General features: G+C 37.2%; 1 protein-coding gene across 4 annotated transcripts in view; it reads left to right on the top strand.

The window, feature by feature from the left end:
* Window positions 1-19,687, top strand: part of kif20ba (kinesin family member 20Ba) — a 31,220-nt gene that overhangs the window by 436 nt on the left and 11,097 nt on the right. For 3 of the 4 annotated variants that reach the window (XM_051868782.1, XM_051868781.1, XM_051868779.1), the window contains exons 2-29: window positions 60-184; window positions 299-388; window positions 505-624; window positions 828-966; window positions 2,409-2,593; window positions 2,680-2,731; window positions 2,836-3,048; window positions 3,784-3,895; window positions 3,991-4,062; window positions 4,154-4,300; window positions 4,400-4,556; window positions 5,321-5,581; window positions 5,802-5,941; window positions 6,063-6,192; window positions 7,168-7,375; window positions 7,808-7,857; window positions 8,019-8,138; window positions 8,845-8,992; window positions 9,753-10,731; window positions 13,886-14,024; window positions 14,135-14,257; window positions 14,356-14,416; window positions 14,541-14,666; window positions 15,943-16,061; window positions 16,160-16,315; window positions 16,404-16,580; window positions 18,888-19,022; window positions 19,573-19,662. In XM_051868782.1, coding sequence (XP_051724742.1) covers window positions 77-184; window positions 299-388; window positions 505-624; window positions 828-966; window positions 2,409-2,593; window positions 2,680-2,731; window positions 2,836-3,048; window positions 3,784-3,895; window positions 3,991-4,062; window positions 4,154-4,300; window positions 4,400-4,556; window positions 5,321-5,581; window positions 5,802-5,941; window positions 6,063-6,192; window positions 7,168-7,375; window positions 7,808-7,857; window positions 8,019-8,138; window positions 8,845-8,992; window positions 9,753-10,731; window positions 13,886-14,024; window positions 14,135-14,257; window positions 14,356-14,416; window positions 14,541-14,666; window positions 15,943-16,061; window positions 16,160-16,315; window positions 16,404-16,580; window positions 18,888-19,022; window positions 19,573-19,662 — 4,557 coding nt within the window. In that variant the 5' untranslated portion in view covers window positions 60-76. The remainder of the gene's footprint in view (window positions 1-59; window positions 185-298; window positions 389-504; window positions 625-827; window positions 967-2,408; window positions 2,594-2,679; window positions 2,732-2,835; window positions 3,049-3,783; window positions 3,896-3,990; window positions 4,063-4,153; window positions 4,301-4,399; window positions 4,557-5,320; window positions 5,582-5,801; window positions 5,942-6,062; window positions 6,193-7,167; window positions 7,376-7,807; window positions 7,858-8,018; window positions 8,139-8,844; window positions 8,993-9,752; window positions 10,732-13,885; window positions 14,025-14,134; window positions 14,258-14,355; window positions 14,417-14,540; window positions 14,667-15,942; window positions 16,062-16,159; window positions 16,316-16,403; window positions 16,581-18,887; window positions 19,023-19,572; window positions 19,663-19,687) is intronic. The other variant, XM_051868780.1, reaches the window with a different exon arrangement.

The following is a 19,687-nucleotide window of genomic DNA, read 5'->3' as shown; positions in this document are numbered from 1 at the left end:
AGTTGTTGTCTGTATATCAGAGGCTGTTATTTCATCCTACTATTTCATGTCTTCTTAAGTGTTTCTTTATAGCAGGATGATGGAGTCAGGGCTGAAGGGTGATGCGGCAAGACCAGAGATGATAGTTGTGGAAGATATAAGAAAAAATCTGTCCTCAGAGTTCAACGACTGTTCAATTTTCCAGGTAAGATGACAGATGGTCATGACTTTATAAACAATTTTGTTCATAAATGTATGCTTTTTATGATTTATGAAATGCTCAACTGAAATGGATCGAGCCTTTATGTTTCTTTTTAAGGACCCGTCTGACCTTGAGAAGGAACATTTGAAGGTGTACCTTAGAATAAGACCATTTTCAGCTGCTGAGATTACAAATGGAGAATCACAGGTGAAAATAAGGAAGAAATCATTCAGGGATATTTCACACATTTCAAGCACCTCAAAATGCAAACGCTCACGTAGAAATGTTTTGATATGGTGTACCTTCTGTCTGTGTTTTTGAAGGACTGTGTGGCCATTCAGCCTCCAGAGACTGTGCTTCTCAAAGCTCCACGATCATCTCTCTCTGCCAGGCTTAGTGATAAATCAGTGCCAGTTACAGCTCAGCGTTTCCAGTTCTCTAAGGCAAGCAGACCTATCAACACACACAGTCTAGATAGTGATTGATTGTGTGAGCCAGTAGTTTTTTGACAACCCTTATAACTTGAATATTCAAATTTGTTTTTGGAAATAAAATACTTCTCTGTTTGGAAATACTGCTCTGTCTTGAGTCAGGGTCATAACTTCACATAAATGTGTGTATTAATGTGTATTTTTTAATTTTTTAGGTTTATGGTCCAGACACTACACAGAAGGATATGTTTGATGGCACAGTGAAGGATCTTGTAAAGAATGTGCTAGAGGGACAAAATTCTCTGGTCTTTACATACGGTGTCACCAATGCTGGGAAGACCTTCACATTTTTAGGTTTGTATATTTTGTTTGTCTTATTTTATTTACTGACCTAATTATTTTCTATTGTAATCAACATAATGCCAAAAATGGCAAAAGTTGCTACATTTTAATGAAAGATTACAAAGATTTTATTATTGTGCACCTAATAAATGTTTAGTAGTAAAGGCCAGGAATGTGTATTTAGGACAATAAAGTAAGATCTGTTTTAATCAGAACAACCTTGTAAAATAGGGTCTTTGTTGATGATCTTGGGGTCCTTGATTATGATTTCACTTTTTTAACTTTAGTTAGTATGTATTGTTGCTGTTTGAGCATAAACAACATCTGCAAAGTTACAACACTCAAAGTTATTAAAGGGAGATATTTTCTTTTATCGCTTTTTAAGGACTACAAAAAAACGTCTGGTAGGGACTAAAACGCTTCTCCCCGGGTTGGTGCCATCACAAACCTTAAAATTTACATAAACCCTGCACCTGGGAACGTGCAACAAAGGGGGTTAGGCCTTGTTGGGCTGCTTTAAAGAAGAGGAAGAGTTGTTGTAGTAGAGTGTTGTTGCCATGCCGTCATTTTACGCAGGACTGCTTCACAAACGAGGGTCAATTCAATCCTTGATTTGCATAGGATATTAACACGACGGCACATGCTAGTCGATGAGTTAAATCAACTCACAGCAACTACATAAATTTATCCACTAACCGTTCAGAAACGTCGAGACGCATTCTAAAAGTTGTAACTTCTTCCTGAGTCTCTCCATCAATGTCCGACTCCAGTTTGAATAATGTAAGACTGAACATCGTTACTGACAATCGTCATTTTGGCTGTGTGAGATCCTCCAGCTGTGTTGTTGTTTTTGAACAACCGAAGCGCGGGCTGTTAAATCTCTGCCCTCTTCTGGAAAGGGAGGTGGGAGCAGCAGCTCATTTGCATTTAAAGGGACACACACAAAAACGGTGTGTTTTTGCTCACACCCAAATGGGGGCAAATTTGACAAGCTATAATAAATGATCTGTGATCTGTATTTTGAGCTGAAACTTCAGACACATTCTGGGGACATTAGAGACTTATATTACATCTTGTAAAAGGGGCTTATAAGTCCCCTTTAAAGTCACAAATGAACAAGTAGCGACAAATCATTTCTTCCATATCGAAAATAAAAAAAAAACATGGTGAGGACTTGGTTCTATCTGGTTGTTGATTGGATGGAGGCAGATCTTAATGCAAGCTTGTGGTCAACTGTAAAAAAGGAGGTAGGTTTAAGCAGACTAATTGATTGGAATCAATTAGAAATTGTGAGTTTGTGAAAAAATGTATGCATGGATTATTTGCAATAAGATCTTTAAGATGCCTTTAGAGAATAGATAGGGTGAATTTCCATTTCATGCTAAATTTAAAATATTTTGTAAAATGTGTACTTTTGTAAAATATTTAAATTCAAGCATAATGTCCTGTTTTAGGTCCAGATACTGATCCAGGCGTCTTGCCCCGTTCCCTCAACATGATCTTCAGTAGTCTGGATGGTCGCATCTTCACTCAGATGTGCCTGAAACCCCAAAGGTGCCGGGATTTCATCAGACTCACCAAAGAACAGCAAAATGAGGAAGCAGCTGGCAAACGCAACCTGCTCAAGCTTTTCAAAGAGGTACTAAGGTCATAATGAATTTAACACCCTTAGTTTTACAGGGGTGTTTAATTTGACTGAATCTTTAGTTTTATTATTCTTTTTAGACTGATGCGCAGAAGAATATGTCTTGCCACAGCTCGAAGTCTGATCTTGAAGGTAAAGAAAGAATTTTCCAGCTAGTATCCACATCTTTAAGGTTGTGCTTGGAAGTCTGTTTATATTGTTTGTCTGGCTGACACAACTTTCTGGTTGCTCGATAGAAGGTTCCTCTCTCTGTGATATAAGCTCTGCAGTGAATGAGAGGAGTTTGACTATGGATATGGATATGCACACTAAGTTTTCTATTTGGGTCTCGTTCTGCGAGATCTACAATGAGAACATCCACGACTTGCTAGAACAGCATGCGAGCAATGCTTCACGGAGAACCAACCTCCGCCTTTGTCAAGACGTCAAAGGAAATTCATTCATCAAAGGTAAAGGAGCACCTGCTTCTGTAATTTACTTTTTATCCTGTCAGTAAATTAATTCACTTTTTATTCTCTCAATAAATTAAGATGGAGCTTATTCACTTACATTTTACCTTTTTATGCATTTTTTTTTTTTTAATCCAAAGCATCTTAAATTCACATTTTAGCAGTTCATGCATTCCCTACGAATCCAACCCATGACATTGGTGTTGCTATTGCCCTGTACTGTTTGAGCTTACAGGAGTGAGACACTGCATTATAAGTTAATTTGTATGTACTGGGGTCCATTAAACGAGGTACGAAGAATACATCTGATGATTTGACAGATGCCAGATCTTCTAATTATGATAACTGATCTCTGGCTAATTTGGTTCTTCAAACGAATTTGTGGATCTAATCCTGTTTCAAATAAGCTGCCCCCGAGCAGGTTTTGAGTTTACGGACCTGTTGCTATGACAGCGACTCCGGGATGAGCTTTGAAGAACCTAAAAATCCTGGGTCATGGCAAGTCGCCAACAGTAAAATCCTGAATAATCCATGTATGAAGAATGGGTCCCTAGAGTAATTTCAGGGTTTTTATTTGGAAATAATGTGTAATAGCCAAAACTGGCCAGGTGCTGGTGCTAGAGCAACAAGAAAAAATGTAGCATTTCCATGGGTGATTCAGCTGGTTAAGAAAATTGTTTGTGTAGCCTATGCAGATTGCGTTGTTGCTCATAATTGTTTTTGTTAACTTTCCAGATCTGAAATGGGTTCAGGTGAGCAGTGCTGATGAAGCCTTAAAAGTGATGAAACTGGGCAAAAGGAATCAGAGCATCTCCAGCACTAAACTCAACCTGCTCTCTAGCAGGAGGTACAAATTCCTTCCTGTTGCTTATCTGTTTTAATGCGGTGGATTCTGTATGGATCTGTCATTTTGACTTTGTCCCTCTTTGTTTGATTTTTCAGCCACAGTATATTCTCAGTCCGGATCCTAAAAGTGGAAGATGTGGGAATACCCAGGGTGGAGTCAGTCAGCGAGTGAGTCTGTGTGTTCTGATCTAAACTCTCTCTGCAATGTGTTTCTGTTGTGTTTCAGAATGGTTTGTAAAAGAATGTACTCTGGTTCCAGGCTGGCGCTGTGTGATCTGGCCGGATCAGAGCGATGTGCTAAGACACAAAATAAAGGTGAACGGCTGAAAGAGGCGGGAAACATCAACACCTCTCTGCTCAGCCTGGGAAAATGCATCAATGCACTCAGAAATAACCAACAGGCCAGGTAAACAAGTCTCTCTTTTCTCTCTCTCTTTTTTTCCTTTTCCCTTTTTTCCTTATTTTCCTTCTTTGTCTTTGAATCACTCTTATTTTGTCCTTTCAGACAGCACGTTCCATTCAGAGAGAGTAAACTCACTCACTATCTGCAGGGCTACTTTACGGGCCGGGGTAAAGCCTGTATGATCGTAAACATTAACCAGTGTGCCTCCATGTATGATGAGACACTCAATGTCCTCAAGTTCTCTGCTGTAGCTCAAAAGGTATGTAACATCCTAATATGTATGCACCTCACTCATTAAAGGAATAGTTCTCCCAAAAATGAAAATTCTGTCATTAGTTACTCGCCTTCATGTCATCCCACCCGAGACTTTTGTTTATCTTTGAATTTTTAATGAAACCTGAATGATTTGTATCCCTCAATTGAAAGTCCACTCCAAAACTTTAATGGCTCAAAAAGTTCACGAAGAGACCGTAAGATGAACCCATATGAATAGAGTGGTTTAATCCAAGTCTTCTAAAGAGACACCATATGGTTGTACAGTTGAGCTTCTGTTTACCATTTTTGATGTGCTCTATGTACATGTGCATGTGAATAAAAGCCTAAATTAAATCTGTTCATCATATAAAGCGATCATGTCTCTTCTTCAGAAGACTTGGATTAAGCCACTTGATTCATATGGATTATTTTTACGATGTGTTTATAAACTTCAAATGAGTGTCAAATTTCCGTGGAATAGAGATGGAGAGACAGACATCTCAAGTTTCATTAAAATGATCTTAAATATATTTGTGTTGTGAAGATGAACAGTTTTATGGGTTTTGGATAAATTTTCATTTTTGGGTGAACTGTCCGTTTAAAAGGGCTGTATTCTACACAGTGTACACTTTTGGTTAATTTTATTGTTTTCCCATCATGTTTGTTTGTTTGTTAGACTGCTAAAATGTTTATTTTTATTCATTCTCTGCTAAAGTGCTAAATGGTTACTTGTAGCTGTGTTATGGACAGTTCTGTCTTGTTTTTCAGGTGGTGGTCCTCACCACTAAGAGTGCTCCAGTGGTGGTGAAAAGGAGTGCTAGAGAGGTGTCATTCATTATCAACAACGTTGATCGCCGGGAAATGCGACGCAGCTCACTGGTACAATGGGATACAAGCCTTGAGGATGTTAAGGAAGATTCTGACACTGAGGAAGGGGAGGATGAAGATGGGAGTGAAATGCAAGACACCATACTGGATGCTGAGGAAGAAGGGAAAGAGACTGTACTGCTCGATAAAGAGGTTTATGAGGTGAGATTTGGCACCCTACACCGTAAGTCACATCTATGGTAATTTTAGGTTTTGTCCTAATCAGCCATAACTTCAATAAGCGTCACACAAGAGGTTTTTAAGCGATTATGACCTAACTAGTACAGAATTATTGATGCATATATTTATATTTTTGCTGCATGTTTTTATGTTTGTATAACAGTGGGGTTTCCGCTTCAATATGTTTTGTTTGTTTGTAAAGGCCCAGCTGCAGTTTATAGAGGAGATTCAGCAGCAGTTGAGGAAGGAGAAAGCCGAACACTTAGCTCTCGAGGCACGTGTTCGAGATGAAGTTACAAAAGAATTCTCTGAGCTGATTTCCCAGATGCAGGAAGATTACAGGTCAGAGATCACAGGTTCCCGTGCTCAATTATGTGTAATTATAACAAATTACAGGTCATGCTTTACGATGACCCGGACCACTTTCCTTGTTTTTTTTGTTTTGTATTTTTTTCTATTTTAGTGAGCGTATATCCAGAGAGAGAGAGCTGATTGAAGAACGGTGTGAACGGAGACTGGAGATTTTCAAAAACTTGGTGGGAAAAACAGCTGTGGAGGACGACAGCATGGTTTTAGCTGCGTCAAAATCAGAGGTTCAGATATGCTTATAGAATAGATATTCAAAGTTATACAGGGCTCCAGACTAACATTTGAGAGCAGCAGCACTGGTGCCACTAAGTTTTATAGATGGTGGCACCAGCACCTGATTTGGTTGAGCTTGGGGGTGGGGGGATTTTTAATCATAAAGGTAATTTAATGATAAATTACCTTTTGTGTTAATAAGTGCAGTAGCTAATACACTGTGTTCCAAATTATTATGCAAGTGACATATCAGTGATGCTATCTTAAAAAGGCATAGAGAAATAAAACAAACAAACACTTTCTTTGAAAAACTAAAATCTGAATGTTTAGTGTACTGAAATCCTACTGATGTCACTTGCATAATAATTTGGAACATAGTGTAATGTTATTTCTTGTAAATGCACAGTTGATAGTAAAGCACTGAGCTTGAGCTGAGATGCAGATAAAATTAACTTTGATTAACAACATTAACATGTAAATACCTAGTTTTTATAGAGGGAAAAAAACATTTTGGTCATCACATTAAAAATAACAGTTAAATTTGATTATATTTAGAGCTTTGAAGTGCTGGAAAAAGTGTTAAGCACTTGAAATTCCTTAAAGTGCTTGAATTTCACTCTCAAAAGGTTGTATGAACCCTGAAATTAATAATGTAAAAACATTGGACTATTTCTGCCACAATACCATGGTTACAGTTACTACATTAAATTCATGGTGAATGTTGGTGATTTGTGGACTGAAAAGCCTTCTATAATTTGTTCGTTTATGGCGTTTCTCCTGGTTTCTACGTTTATGACAGAGAATTCTGGGCCAAATTTGAATGCAACCTCTAACAAAATGTACTCGTACCAGCGAGAAAAAAGGTCGCAAATGTGACCATTTGGTTGCAGTCTGGAGCCCTGTTATATAAAGACTTTGAAAGATGATCATACTTCTTTTGTGAATAGTAATTGCAGTTGTGAATTTGTGTGTGTATGTGTGTGTAGGAGGAGAACCATGTCTCTCTAGACAGCATGCTTGACTCTATGAGCAATGACCTGGCTGAAATCAGACAGGATGCCCAGGCTGCCCAGTCTTGCTTGGTGACCTCTAACCCTAGAGACTCTTCAACGCTGCATGACCTTGAGAACAAGGTCACAGAACTTTCAGAACTGCTCAGTGAAACTCAGAATCAGCTGTCACTCAAATCAAAGGGTGAGAAACCATTACAGATGATTTAACATACACCAAATTTCCACCTGCACACTTCCACAAAAATATGTTGTGTATCCCTTATCCCTTAAAATATTTTCGCAATTTAGGGTTCCCAATGTTCTGGAGAACCTGTAAATATCAGGAAATTTCAAAATGTTTTTTCCCTTCCAGAAGTTTTATTAAGTCTTAAAAGGTCATAGAATTTTTCTAATATTCTTCAGCTAGAAAATGCTTTTTGTGAGGACGAAAAAAAAATTTCTTTGGAAAAGTTATGGAAATTCATTGGCCAGAAGGTGTGGGAACCCTGTATTATGAGAGACAGATGCATTTACTGTAAAACCATAACCACATACACTTGCTTAGTGTTCATACTCCAACTTACCAGGCTTCCTAATCGCTTGATCTAACACCAAGCCCCATAATCCCTCACAGAGCTGGAAACCCAGAGCCGACTGTCAGGTGAACTGGAGGAAGTGAAGAAGGTAAAACCGCCATTGTAAAAGACCTCTGCCATTTTAACATGCAATATGAAGTCCAGACTGCAAAGTTATGCATCACTGCGAGTTTTGCAAGCGCCACTTATTTTCTTCAGAATTTGTAAAAAGTCCTGTAGTGAAGTTGTGTCTTGTTCTGCTGCTTTTAGGCTCTGGAGAGCCACAGGCAAAGGGAATGGGATCTGAGTGAAATGTGCAGACAGAAGGATGAGATGGTTTCTAAACTCCAGACAGCTCTTGACCAACATGTAGAAAACACGGCTCAGGATGTGAGTGTGAACATCTAGACATTTTTCAAATGTCCAAAATAATTGGATGTACACTACCATTCAAAAATTTGGGGTCGGTAAGATTTTTAAATGTTTTTGAAAGAAGTCTCTTATGCTCACCAAGGCTGCATTTATTTGATCAAAAATATATTAAAAACAGCAATATTGTGAAATATTGCTTCATTTTTGCAGTTAACTGTTTCTAGTTTAATATATTTTAAAATGTAATCTATTCTTGTGATGGCAAAGCTGAATTTACTGCAACTGTTATACCAAAGTTCAGTGTCACATGATCCTTCAGAAATCATTCTAATATGCTGCTGATTTGGTGCTAAAGAAACATTTATCAAGGTTGAAAACAGTTTTTTTTTTTTTTTTTTTTTTCTGCTTAATATCAGTTGTGCTGCTTTTTTTAATTTATTGTTTCAGCATTTATGTGAAATGGAAAACTTTATAAAGTTTTAAATGCATAAAAGTGATTTAAATTAATAATTTATAAAATAAAATCTAATCTTACTGATCCCAAACTTTTGAACAGTAGTGTATCTTTTGGTAATGGTTAAAAGAATATTTTGCCTAAAAATGAAAATTCTATCATTATTAACTTATACTTTCATGGTGTTTGTCCTATTTGGAGCTTGACAGCCCATTGTCATTGTCAAATTTTAGCATTTTTTTTTTTTTTTCTTTTGTTGTGGATTTCTAGAGAACACAAATCGACTCCATCAAAAAGGAGATCATCCAGCTTAAACGCAATTGTACCTGCTCACAGCAGCGGCCCAGCTTACAGACTGAAACCAGAAAGCGGCGTCAGGAAGGGGAGGGCCTTGATGGACAGCCCCCACTCAAGAAAGGTATAGACTCCGTCCCAGGTGCTGAAAAGTGCCTTCCAGCTTTTGTCACAACCAGAGGGGCCGGCCGAGAGAATCGGGTCAAAGGACGACGATACCTCCACGGTCGAAAAAGGCTTTCAAGCATAAAGAAATAATCATAATAAATGTGTTTTTAGAAAAAGTTACCACAGGGCATGATAAGCCCTGTATCTCAAAAGTACTTCTGTGAAGTGTATTGTTTTTATGAGCTCAACTGAATAAAGAAGTATATTTATTTTACACATGGAGAACATTGTACAAAAACACTGTAAGCCATATAAGGGGGGCAAAATATACTCCCACTTTCATATAAAAAAAGAACGAGAGTAAGAGAAATGTTATTATAGTATCAAAGCATCCCAGTCACACATGAGGTGCTTCCTGTGTATAAACAGGAGGCTTTCAGACTGAGTGATTACACATTTAAATGCCCCTCTTTCATCTTCAGAATGAAATCAAATTGAAAATTAATTGTACGCCCCATGTGCAAGTAAAGACTAGTGCATTTTAGATAAAATTAATTACTGGCTTTGTTGCTAGGCCAGTAGCAATAAATGTGGAATGCCTGGTTGTACCAAACTAATTTGAATGTTAAAGCAATATTTAAATTAAAACAATTTATATCAAGCACACACACATACACATAAATATTGTATTATTGCATATCACACTGACACATCACCAATATAAAAATGTTTATAAATGTCTTTTAAGTGTTTCTAAAGATCACCATTGTCTATAGGTCCCCTGGAGGACTTAAAAGTCCAAGATGGTGTTGCAGATAATGGGTATCAAGACTCCGCCCTTCTTGAGGTCAAAGGTCAGCTGGAGTGTTGCCTTGCTGAATCCAAACAAAAAGACAAGCAGATCACAGATCTGGAGCAGGAATGCCACACATTAGAAGTTTGCATACAGGATCTGAAATCTAAACTGGAAGAAAGAGTTTCACAGGATCATATTCTACCAGAGAAGCTGTTTCAGACATCCTTGGAAACCAAACCTGTGGCAACGGCCATGGATTGCAGGAATTTGAAGGTAGAAGTTGTGTCCAGATATAGCAACACTACAGAACTTTTAAAAGATGTGTATCAAGAACTTTCTGCTGCCAAATCACAAATGGCTAAGCAAGATCATGAACTGGGAGAAAAGAACAAACACATCTTGACTCTTGAACAGGAAATTACACTTCTGAAACAAGAAGCAGAAAGCTTTGCTTTGCTTCAGTCTAAAAACACATCAGCTGACTATGATGACCTCAAAAAAGTCAACACTGAATTGCAGGCTAAGGTCGCCACCCTTTATGGTGTCAAAGCTGAACTAGAGGAGAAGGTCAGATGTCTTCAGAAAGAGGAGGAGGAGGAAGATACTTCACTTCTGTCTAAAGAGCAGGGGCTTAAAGATGGGGAGGTGGGGCTGACAAACCCTAACACTCCTCTTGGATCTAAAAGCAGGAAGATCGATAGCAAAATAAATATGCTGTCTGAAAAGGAGGCTGAACTTGCACAGAAGGAGAAAGCTCTAGCATCAAAAGAGGGTCAGCTTTCAGTGCTGCAGAAAAGTTTGAAGGAAGCGCAGGATCGTCTGGAGGAGGAGGAGACACAAGCGGTGCAAGAGGCTCGCAGGAGGGAGGTGGAGAGAAGGAGAGAGCTTCTGGCTGTGGCAGAGGAGGCCATCGCTCAGAAAGATGCAGAGCTACAGAAGAGACAAGAAGAGATCAACCGGTCAGTTATTTTTCTCCTGAACTATAATACAGTTTCCTAAAACACAAGTCACATTAAACCACCATTCAAAGTCAGTCCAATTTAATTCTTAATTAGCATTGCCAAACATATAATTCACTATTTTTGTATTTTTTCCATAAATTTTATCTATATCCAATACCATTAAAAAGAAATTAATACTTGCCATTCAGCAGTGATGCATTAAATTTAACAAAAGTGACAGTAAAGACTTTTACATAAATCTATTTCAAATAAATGCTGTTCTTTGAACTTTCTATTCATCAAAGAAGTTTCACGGTTTCCACAAAAATATCAAGTAGCACAACTATTTTAAACATTAATAATATTAGAATGATTTCTGAAGGATCATGTGACACTGAAGACTGGAATAATAGCTGTTGAAAATCCAGCTTTGCCATCACAGGAATAAATTAATTTTCTGACATATTAAAATAGAAAACAGTTGTTTTAAATTGTAATAATATTTCACAGTTTTACTGTTTTTACTGTAGTTTTGATCAAATAAATGCAGTCTTGGTGAGCATAAGAGATTTGTTAAAAATAATACCAATCCCAAACTTTAAAATGGTAGTGTAATATAAAAAAAATATGTAAAATATTAAAATTGTAATGTGTTATATTACAATTTAGTTTGGTGACAGTTCACCTGTAAATGGTCCTTAGAATTGAAATAAATTACTGTTTAATGTTGATTCTTAGTAAACAAAGATGTATGTCTTTGGAACAGACTTTAATGGTGTTAGGCATTAGCAGCTTTGGTATAAACACTGATGATTTGTTTGAACGTCAGGAGAGCATTACACGGTTTGAGAAATTTTGTTCCTCATTGGCTGAAATTCAGTATCTTGCTTGATTTGTCAAAGATATTGCACAAGATTGCTGCTTTTGATGGATTAATTATCATCCAACACACAAAAAGACAATGATTTATTTTGGTAGTTTGAAAGCCTTTTTTGTTGTTTGTTCTTTCTGAACAAAGCACGACAAGAAAAGCATATTCGTAATCAGGATTATGTGTAGTCCATTCTGTCAGATTAATAGTCTATTTTTAAAGCTTTTAACTAGTGATTGACCAACATAGATTTTTCATAAGCTGATGCCAATAACTAGAGAACAGGGTGGGTGATATAATACCAATATTAGGGCTGGACGATATGACCTAAAATCAAAATCTCAATTAATTGACCTCAATTATGATTAATGAACGATTATTTAGTTGTTGTTTTTGTTGTTTTGGGGTTTTTTGCGCCTCATAGTTCACTGACAAGGTTTGTACTGTAAATATGCTTGACTATTAAAGGTGGGGTATTTTTTCCTAATGAAAGAGTGCTCTGACATCATAGCTCACCTTCAGCAGTTATTTTATCTAGAGCCCGACCAATATGGGTTTTTTGGGGCCGATACTGATATTAGGAAGTAAAAAAAGTCCGATATCGATATATCGGCCAATATTCTTTATGTGTATTTTATAGTTTAGTACCAGTCAAAAGTTTGGACACACTTCCCACACACTGTATATTGAATACCATATATACATAAACAGAATATATACATAAACACATTTTTTGTAATAATCACTCAAATGTGGTGATCAAACACTTTATACTGACGTGATAAAGATATGTAATGAAGGCAGGGTATTTAACAATTTAACAATAAACTTTATTATCCAAAATAAGCCTGGCATCAGTGCACTGAACAGTAAACTTCAATTATTATAAATAACTTTACAACACAAATAGAACTATATATATATATATAACTTGAATTAAGAAAATAAGCAAGGTAACTGTGTAGGGCAAGCAACCTACTGCCAATCCATCAGGGGCAGGTTTATGCAGTCAATGGCTTATTTTCTGGTCATCAACTTAATCAAATGAACATGCAGAACATGAGGATCATATTTAAATAGTCTTTTTGCAGTTTAATATTCACAGACACTAGTCTACATCGCAATTTGATTTAAGTGTTCTGACCTGTTTTTTATTTATTCATCAAAAATATGACAAATTCCGTGTTATACAGTAAAATCCGTTTTATGACTGGATTCTGTGATTTCGACCACGTTTTCTGCATCGTGGAAATCCTACTAATGTAGCAAATGAGTATGATAAGCTCGTTGTAAGAGTAAAAGATGGGGACATGTTTATTTACTTTATAGCAGCACGTTTCACCGACTAGGTGACAACGTAGCGTTAAATCACCATTCAGCAGACTCAAGCCACCACCGCACCGCGGTCTATTGGACTGCAGAAAGATACTTTTCAATCTGCTACGTTAACTGACTGTACTGACAAACTTTGCTAATTTAGGATATGTGATGTGAGCGATGTGATGTGCATGAGTGACATGGCAGTTTTAAGCGACGGGGCTAATGTTATATTTGGAAGGATTTATATTGAAAAAGGAAACTTATTTATTTATTAACTTTACAGTAAGTTATGCATTTCACAAACTAGTTAGCAACTTACCGTTAAGACAACACTTTGACTATCGTGAAGACGCCGCTTGACTGCTTGCCGCCAATGAGTTTCTGTGCTCCTCTCTATGTGTAGCGATCTTCACGTGATGTGCAACTACAGTCTGAATGAGTGTTCGTGTGCCACAATGCATCATCGCAGTAGCTCAATATAATGACATCCGATGGTCTAAAATTGCTTGAATGTCCAAACTGGCAAGCCTTGAAACACATACAATTGACAAAGTTTAGTGAAGATGCAAGTGAAAGTGATCTCACTTGCGTGTCAGTTTTTGAGTTTGAGTTCGCCTCCGTGTTGCTTCCATGCCGCTGACTGGACGGGGCAGAGTCACGTGACTACACACGTGGTAGTATGTTTTTAAAGGGGGAAGTATTAACAGGATTAAAAAAGCAAAATAACCATCATGGGAAATTACGTTGGTTAGAGGTTCTGAATTTCGGTTTTGATTACTTTTCGATTCCAGCCCTAACCAACCAGACTTCACTGGAAAAAAAAGTAAAATCTGGTACCAACCAAAGGGAAAGAAAAAAACGTCTCTTAATCGGCCAAAAACACATTGTTTAATGATGCTGAAATTTAATCAGACAACAATTTATCAGTACTTTTGTTTCATTGTAATTCATTTTGTGTATATGTGGTTTTTCATCTCTCAGGTTAAAGGAGGAGATTAAAACTAGCGAGTGTAAGATGAGCAGTCTAGCTGTTGATCTGCGCAGAAGGGAAGATGATTCATCAGATCTTCGGGAAAAACTCTGTGACTCAAAGAAACAGATTCAGCAGGTCCAGAAAGAGGTGAGAACTCACCATTCACTCATTTAAAGTCTTTACCATCTGGTCTGAAACATGTCAGAGCTTGAATTTTTGCTGACCTGTGCTAAAACTCCTTACGTTGTTTGATATAGATCTCCTCCATGCGAGATTCTGAGAAATCTCTACGACTGAAGCTCAGTGATCTAGAAAAGACGAAAGCGCAGCTCCAGAAGGAGATCGCCAACAGGGACCGCATCATCAACCAGCTGAAAGCTGTAAGCACCATCCAGTGATTACCTATAACCACAGAGAGAGAGAAATGTTTACTGAAATTGTCATGTGACTTGAATATTTTCTCTTTCTTCTAAAACAGGAACGATCCTCTGAATCTAAGTCAGATGAGAATCTGCTGCTCTATCAGAAAACATGCAAAGGTTTCTTTTGTTTACTTACATCTGCATAAGTGTGTGCAATAATGGATTCCACTTATTTTTAAGTGTTTAATTAAATGCGTGTCAACACAGTAATGAATCTTATGTTTGTTGATGGTTTCTGTAGATTTGCAAGAGCGTGAGCGTGTTATTGAAGACATGCGTTTAGCTCTGACAGAACAGGAGGAAACACAGACACAGCTGGACCTGGAGCTGGACAACAGAGAGACTCAGATAAATGAGCTCACTCAGGGTATGAGATTACATGGACAATATTGAATTCATGATACATTTAATAATATATCGTTCAATAAAAAAGGATTATACACAGAAAAAATGTAAAATGTATATATGACAAATGTATTTCAGAGTGTTGCTTATTAGGGCCTGAGCACCGATGGTGTGAGGACCCTATTGTAATTGCTCGGTCAATTATTCTTCAATTATTCTTCCGAAATGAATCACATTTTTGAGGGCCTAAACGTGCTTGAAAACTCATGACACTTTGCACACGCATCAGAAGTGGACAAAATGTACGTCTGATATGGGTTTCAGAATTAGGTGTGGCCAAATGGCTCGATAGCGCCACCTACAAAATTTCAATTAAGCGCCCTTCACGCTACGTTTCACGTACAAGTATGACATTTGGTACACATGTAACAGCCCAATACCTACAAAAAAGTCCCTGGGTGCAAAATCTAAAAACCCAACAGGAAGTGAGATATTTAGAATTTTCTCTGCAAAATTTTTGCAGTTTTTGCCATTTCCAGACGTTGTACTTTAACAAACTTCTCCTTCAGCTTTAATCAGATCAACATCATATTTGTATAGTCTAATCTAAAGGCCTTTGCGACGTTAAATTGCGAAGATCTAGAGTTTTTGTAATTCACTCCCAGAAACACATTTAAATATACCACGAAGTACCAAACATACTAGAAACAGGTTAAATCATGCAACACTTGGCTAAGTGCTAATGTATGCGATTAACGCCACGAAACAGGAAGTTGTTGCAACTCAGGCATACAATATCCGATCTGCTCCAAACTTCACATGTTTGATAATAGTCCTGGCCTGATGACATCTACATGGCAAAATTCAGTTATAGTCAAAGCGCCACCTGCTGGCAGCAGGAAGTGTGGTGCATCAAAATGACTTTGCCATATTTCTCCTCTATTTATCCGCTTAAATGAATATTACCCACTGTTCACAGTTTTCCTAAGGCCACCGGGTGGCGGTGAGCCCAGGTGCGAGGGCCCTTTCATCACTGCTTGCAGCTTTAATTTGTAATGTAATTGTAAAAAAATATATATATAAAAAATTCTGTGCAACAATTTAAAATTATTTATTTGACAGTGAATAGAATAAGTGCAGAATCTCAAATATTCCTAATACTTGTTCATCATAAAATTATTTTGTTTTTTTAAAACCTTTAAAATCAAAAACCTTTATATTTATGGGATCAATAGATATTGAATCCCAGTTTTTCAGTATGGTCTAACACTTATGGACCTCACTGTATTTATTTCCAGAATTGGTGAGGTTGAGAGAAATTCTCCCTGCACAGAGGAACAGGAGAGATTCTAGACCCATCTCTGATGACATTTTACAGGCCAGACAACAGACCACTCAGGCCCAGGAGAGCTTACAGGTCTAGTGTCCAGATGTTTTCTCAATTTCTCTTCAACTCTAAGAGAAAATGTGTGCTCATGGTCTTACAGTTTGGTTCTTCTGCTTTCATGTTTGTAGCTAGCCAATGAGAAGCACCAGGCAGAGCGCAGGAAGTGGATGGAGGAGAAGTTGGTTCTGATTGGTCAGGCTAAAGAGGCTGAGGAGAGGAGGAACCAAGACATGAGACGATTCGCTGATGATCGAGAACGGCATGCCCGCCAACAGGCTGAAATGGTAAAGAGCAGTGTGTGTTTCCAGAGACAACATCAGACATGTATTTTTAGTTAAAGAGAGAATGACTGTCTTGATACATGTCAATTAGGAGTCTCTGGCCACACGTCTTGCTGCTCGTGAAGAAGAGATGGAAAGCTGGAGAAAAGAGAGAGACACACTTGTCTCAGCTCTAGAGGTTCAGCTGAAGAAACTCATCACATCCAATGCAGAGAAAGACCAACAGATCAAGATCCTACAGTCCAGTAACACCCCCCAAACACCAGAGGTCAGTGAAGTTTCGGTTACAGATTTCACCATCTACACAAACTCTTTAAAACATTTGAGGGCAGTACGATTTTTTTTTTTTCTTTAATTCAACAAGAATGCATTAAATTGATTAAAAGTGAAAGTTAAGACATTAATGATGTTCAAATAAATGCTGTTCTTTTGAACTTTCTATTCATCAACAAATTCTGAAAAAAAAAAAAAATGTATCACGGTTTCCACAAAAATATTAAGCAGGACAACCATTTTCAACATTGATCATAATTAGAATTTTTTCTTGGGCACCAAATAAGCATATTAGAATGATTTCTGAAAGATCATGTGACACTACAAACTGGAATAATTGCTGCTGAAAATTCAGCTTTACCATCACAGTAATAAATTACATATTAAAATATATTAAAATGGAAAACAGTTATTTTAAATTGTAATAATATTTCAGTGTTTTACTGTATTTCAGCTTACATAAATCCAGCCTTGGTAAGCATAAGAGACTTCTTTCAAAAATATTTACAAATATTATGGACACCAAACTTTTGAATGGTAGTGTAATTGTCTGATATATAAAAGCACATTTTAAACCTAATTGAAACCGGTAGATGCATCATCCAAATCAAGACTTTGGATCAACCAATAACATACCAGGAATTATCAAGACTTGTTTTTTTACTAGTGTTTCTTTTAAAGTCATTTGCAGCTTCCAGTTCACGCACACTTTAAAGGTCATATAATGCCACTTTTACAAGATGTAAAATAAGTCTCTGATATCCCAAGAGTGCGTTTGTGAAGTTTTAGCTCAAAATACCGCATAGATAATTTTTTATAGCATGTTAAATTTGTCACTTTTTGAGGGTGAGCAAAAACACTCTGTTTTGGTGTGTGTCCCTTTAAATGCAAATGAGCTGCTGTTCCCAAAAAGAGGGCGGAGAAGTGTTAACAGCTTGTGTTAGCACATAGTACTGTTAGCAGCACCGATTACCTCAGGCAGACTCACTGAAAATGTCAGAAACTGTTCATCCTTTTATTTTCAAACCTGAGTTGGACAATGATGGAGAGACTCAAGAAGAAGTGACAACATGTAGAATGCAACAGGACGTTTCTGAATGGTTAGTTGCTTAATTTATGTAGCTGATGTGGGATATCTTAAATTCATTCATTAGCATATTCTGTCATGATAATCTATAAATTGCTCATGTGGGAAGTGTTGTAAGATGCCTACAGAGCCAGAGAATATATGCTGCATGAAGACAGAACAGGTATAGTTTATAGTTTAAACAGTTATAACTTATGTTGTCATCTTGATTTTATGACATGCTATTGCATTTGTGTTACGTACTGTATTGCAATAACATACCCCTATGTTGCGTGTCCTTGGGGGCGGGGTTTATGTAAATTTTAGGGTAAGTGATGTCACTAACCCGGGAAGAATCTCGTTGTAGTCCAAACACTAATTAAAGTTAAAAAAGTGAAATACAATCAACCACCCCTTTAAAGTTTATAACAGTGAGCAAGTTATAACAATGAGCAAAAAAAATTGTCAGTGTTCTAAAAAATTGAGTGACTGATATTTATCATAATTATACAAATTTTAATGGCGACTATTTATTTTAATGTCATGTACATTACAATGAAGCAAGTTACATTTTCATGTATCTTCTCCACACGTTTCAGGTATTTTCTCCGCACGTTCTCCACATTCATCTGTTTGTTGTTCAAAATTAAATTACTTGATATGAAAGCATGGTTAATTCAGATATTATTTAATAATTCCTGGGGTAATTCACTCAGTGGCAGTACAGGTGCATGTAGGAAAGTATGATAGCAGTGTCGTCGTGTTCAACAGTGCTGAATGGTTGATTCTGATTGATTGACAGACATTCTAAGAGTTAATTTTCTGTAACTGTATGACTATGAAGTCCAGATTTGTTTACTGCGTTACAGTTTCATATCACTCGTATCAGCAGAACTTCAAAAAGCCATACTGCTCTTTTGAAGCCAAGCAAATCTAATAAAAATGACATACAATTCAGAAGTTATTTTTAGACGGACTAAAGCTGAATGGGATTACTGTCCAGTTAAAAAAATATAATAATATATTTGGAGGCCTAATGATGTAGCCTATGTGACAATAAGTCATCTGGATGTGATGTATACACACAGAACCTTATTGTCAACAATAGTTTTACTGAAAAAGTAGTTTCTGAAATGGTTAAACAGCAAAAATTAAACTAATAGCTGTTACTACTTAATTGTTTGCTATATTGTTCTATAATTCATTTAACACTTTAACATTCTGTCTCTGTCCCAGGAGGTCACTGAGGACAGCAGGACTGAGGCACTGCAGGGAGAGCTGGCTGCAAAGGACGCAGAGATCCAGAAACTGAAGGAACAGCTCAGTGTCAGTGTCATAGACAGCAGACTTCACAGAAACTCATCTACCCAGGTCATACACACGTGTCGTATTACTACTAATTCACCCATTACCTTTGATTCATTAGAGTCTGCGTATGACAAATATAATCACTGTCAAAAGACCAAGAATGTAATTTGAAGTGGCTTTACTCTGGATGTTGTCAAAAAGACAGCATTTTGAAATTTGTACAAAACACTGCTAAGTAAAGTGTGGCCTTGTCCTTCAAACGATCATTTTTATTTTATATAATTCACCTCAGATGAGCTTAGTTCTCTGTATGCTAGGAGGAACTGAGAGTTATATGAATAGAGCTTTCATATGGATTCTATTGTATAATTATAGTCGGTAGACTAGAAACTGGCCTCAATTACTTTTTACTTCTTGGCACATCAATGTCTTCCAAAGAATCGTATCCCCAAACTGATTTGTACACATGTATTCATTCAGGGAGTTCTCAATATAAATTTGTACCAACCTGAGGTGACATGTGTTGTTTATTAGACATAGCTGTGTAATTAAATTGAGTTGGTAATTAGATGTAGAGTGAGGGATGTTTATTGACTCTTAATTGCTGTGCTAGACGATGGAAGAAGAACTGTTTGATGTCAAGCCTCTGAACACCAGTACGCTCAAACAAATGAGCACAACCAGAGGATCTGTCACCAGTCAGGTAAAACAGAAATACAACCTACCTG

This window comes from Ctenopharyngodon idella, chromosome 17 (genome assembly GCF_019924925.1).
Source record: "Ctenopharyngodon idella isolate HZGC_01 chromosome 17, HZGC01, whole genome shotgun sequence".
NCBI classification, from domain to species: Eukaryota; Metazoa; Chordata; class Actinopteri; order Cypriniformes; family Xenocyprididae; genus Ctenopharyngodon; species Ctenopharyngodon idella.
The sequence above is the reverse complement of the archived record's forward strand: the minus strand, read 5'-3'. Positions and strand labels throughout refer to the sequence as shown.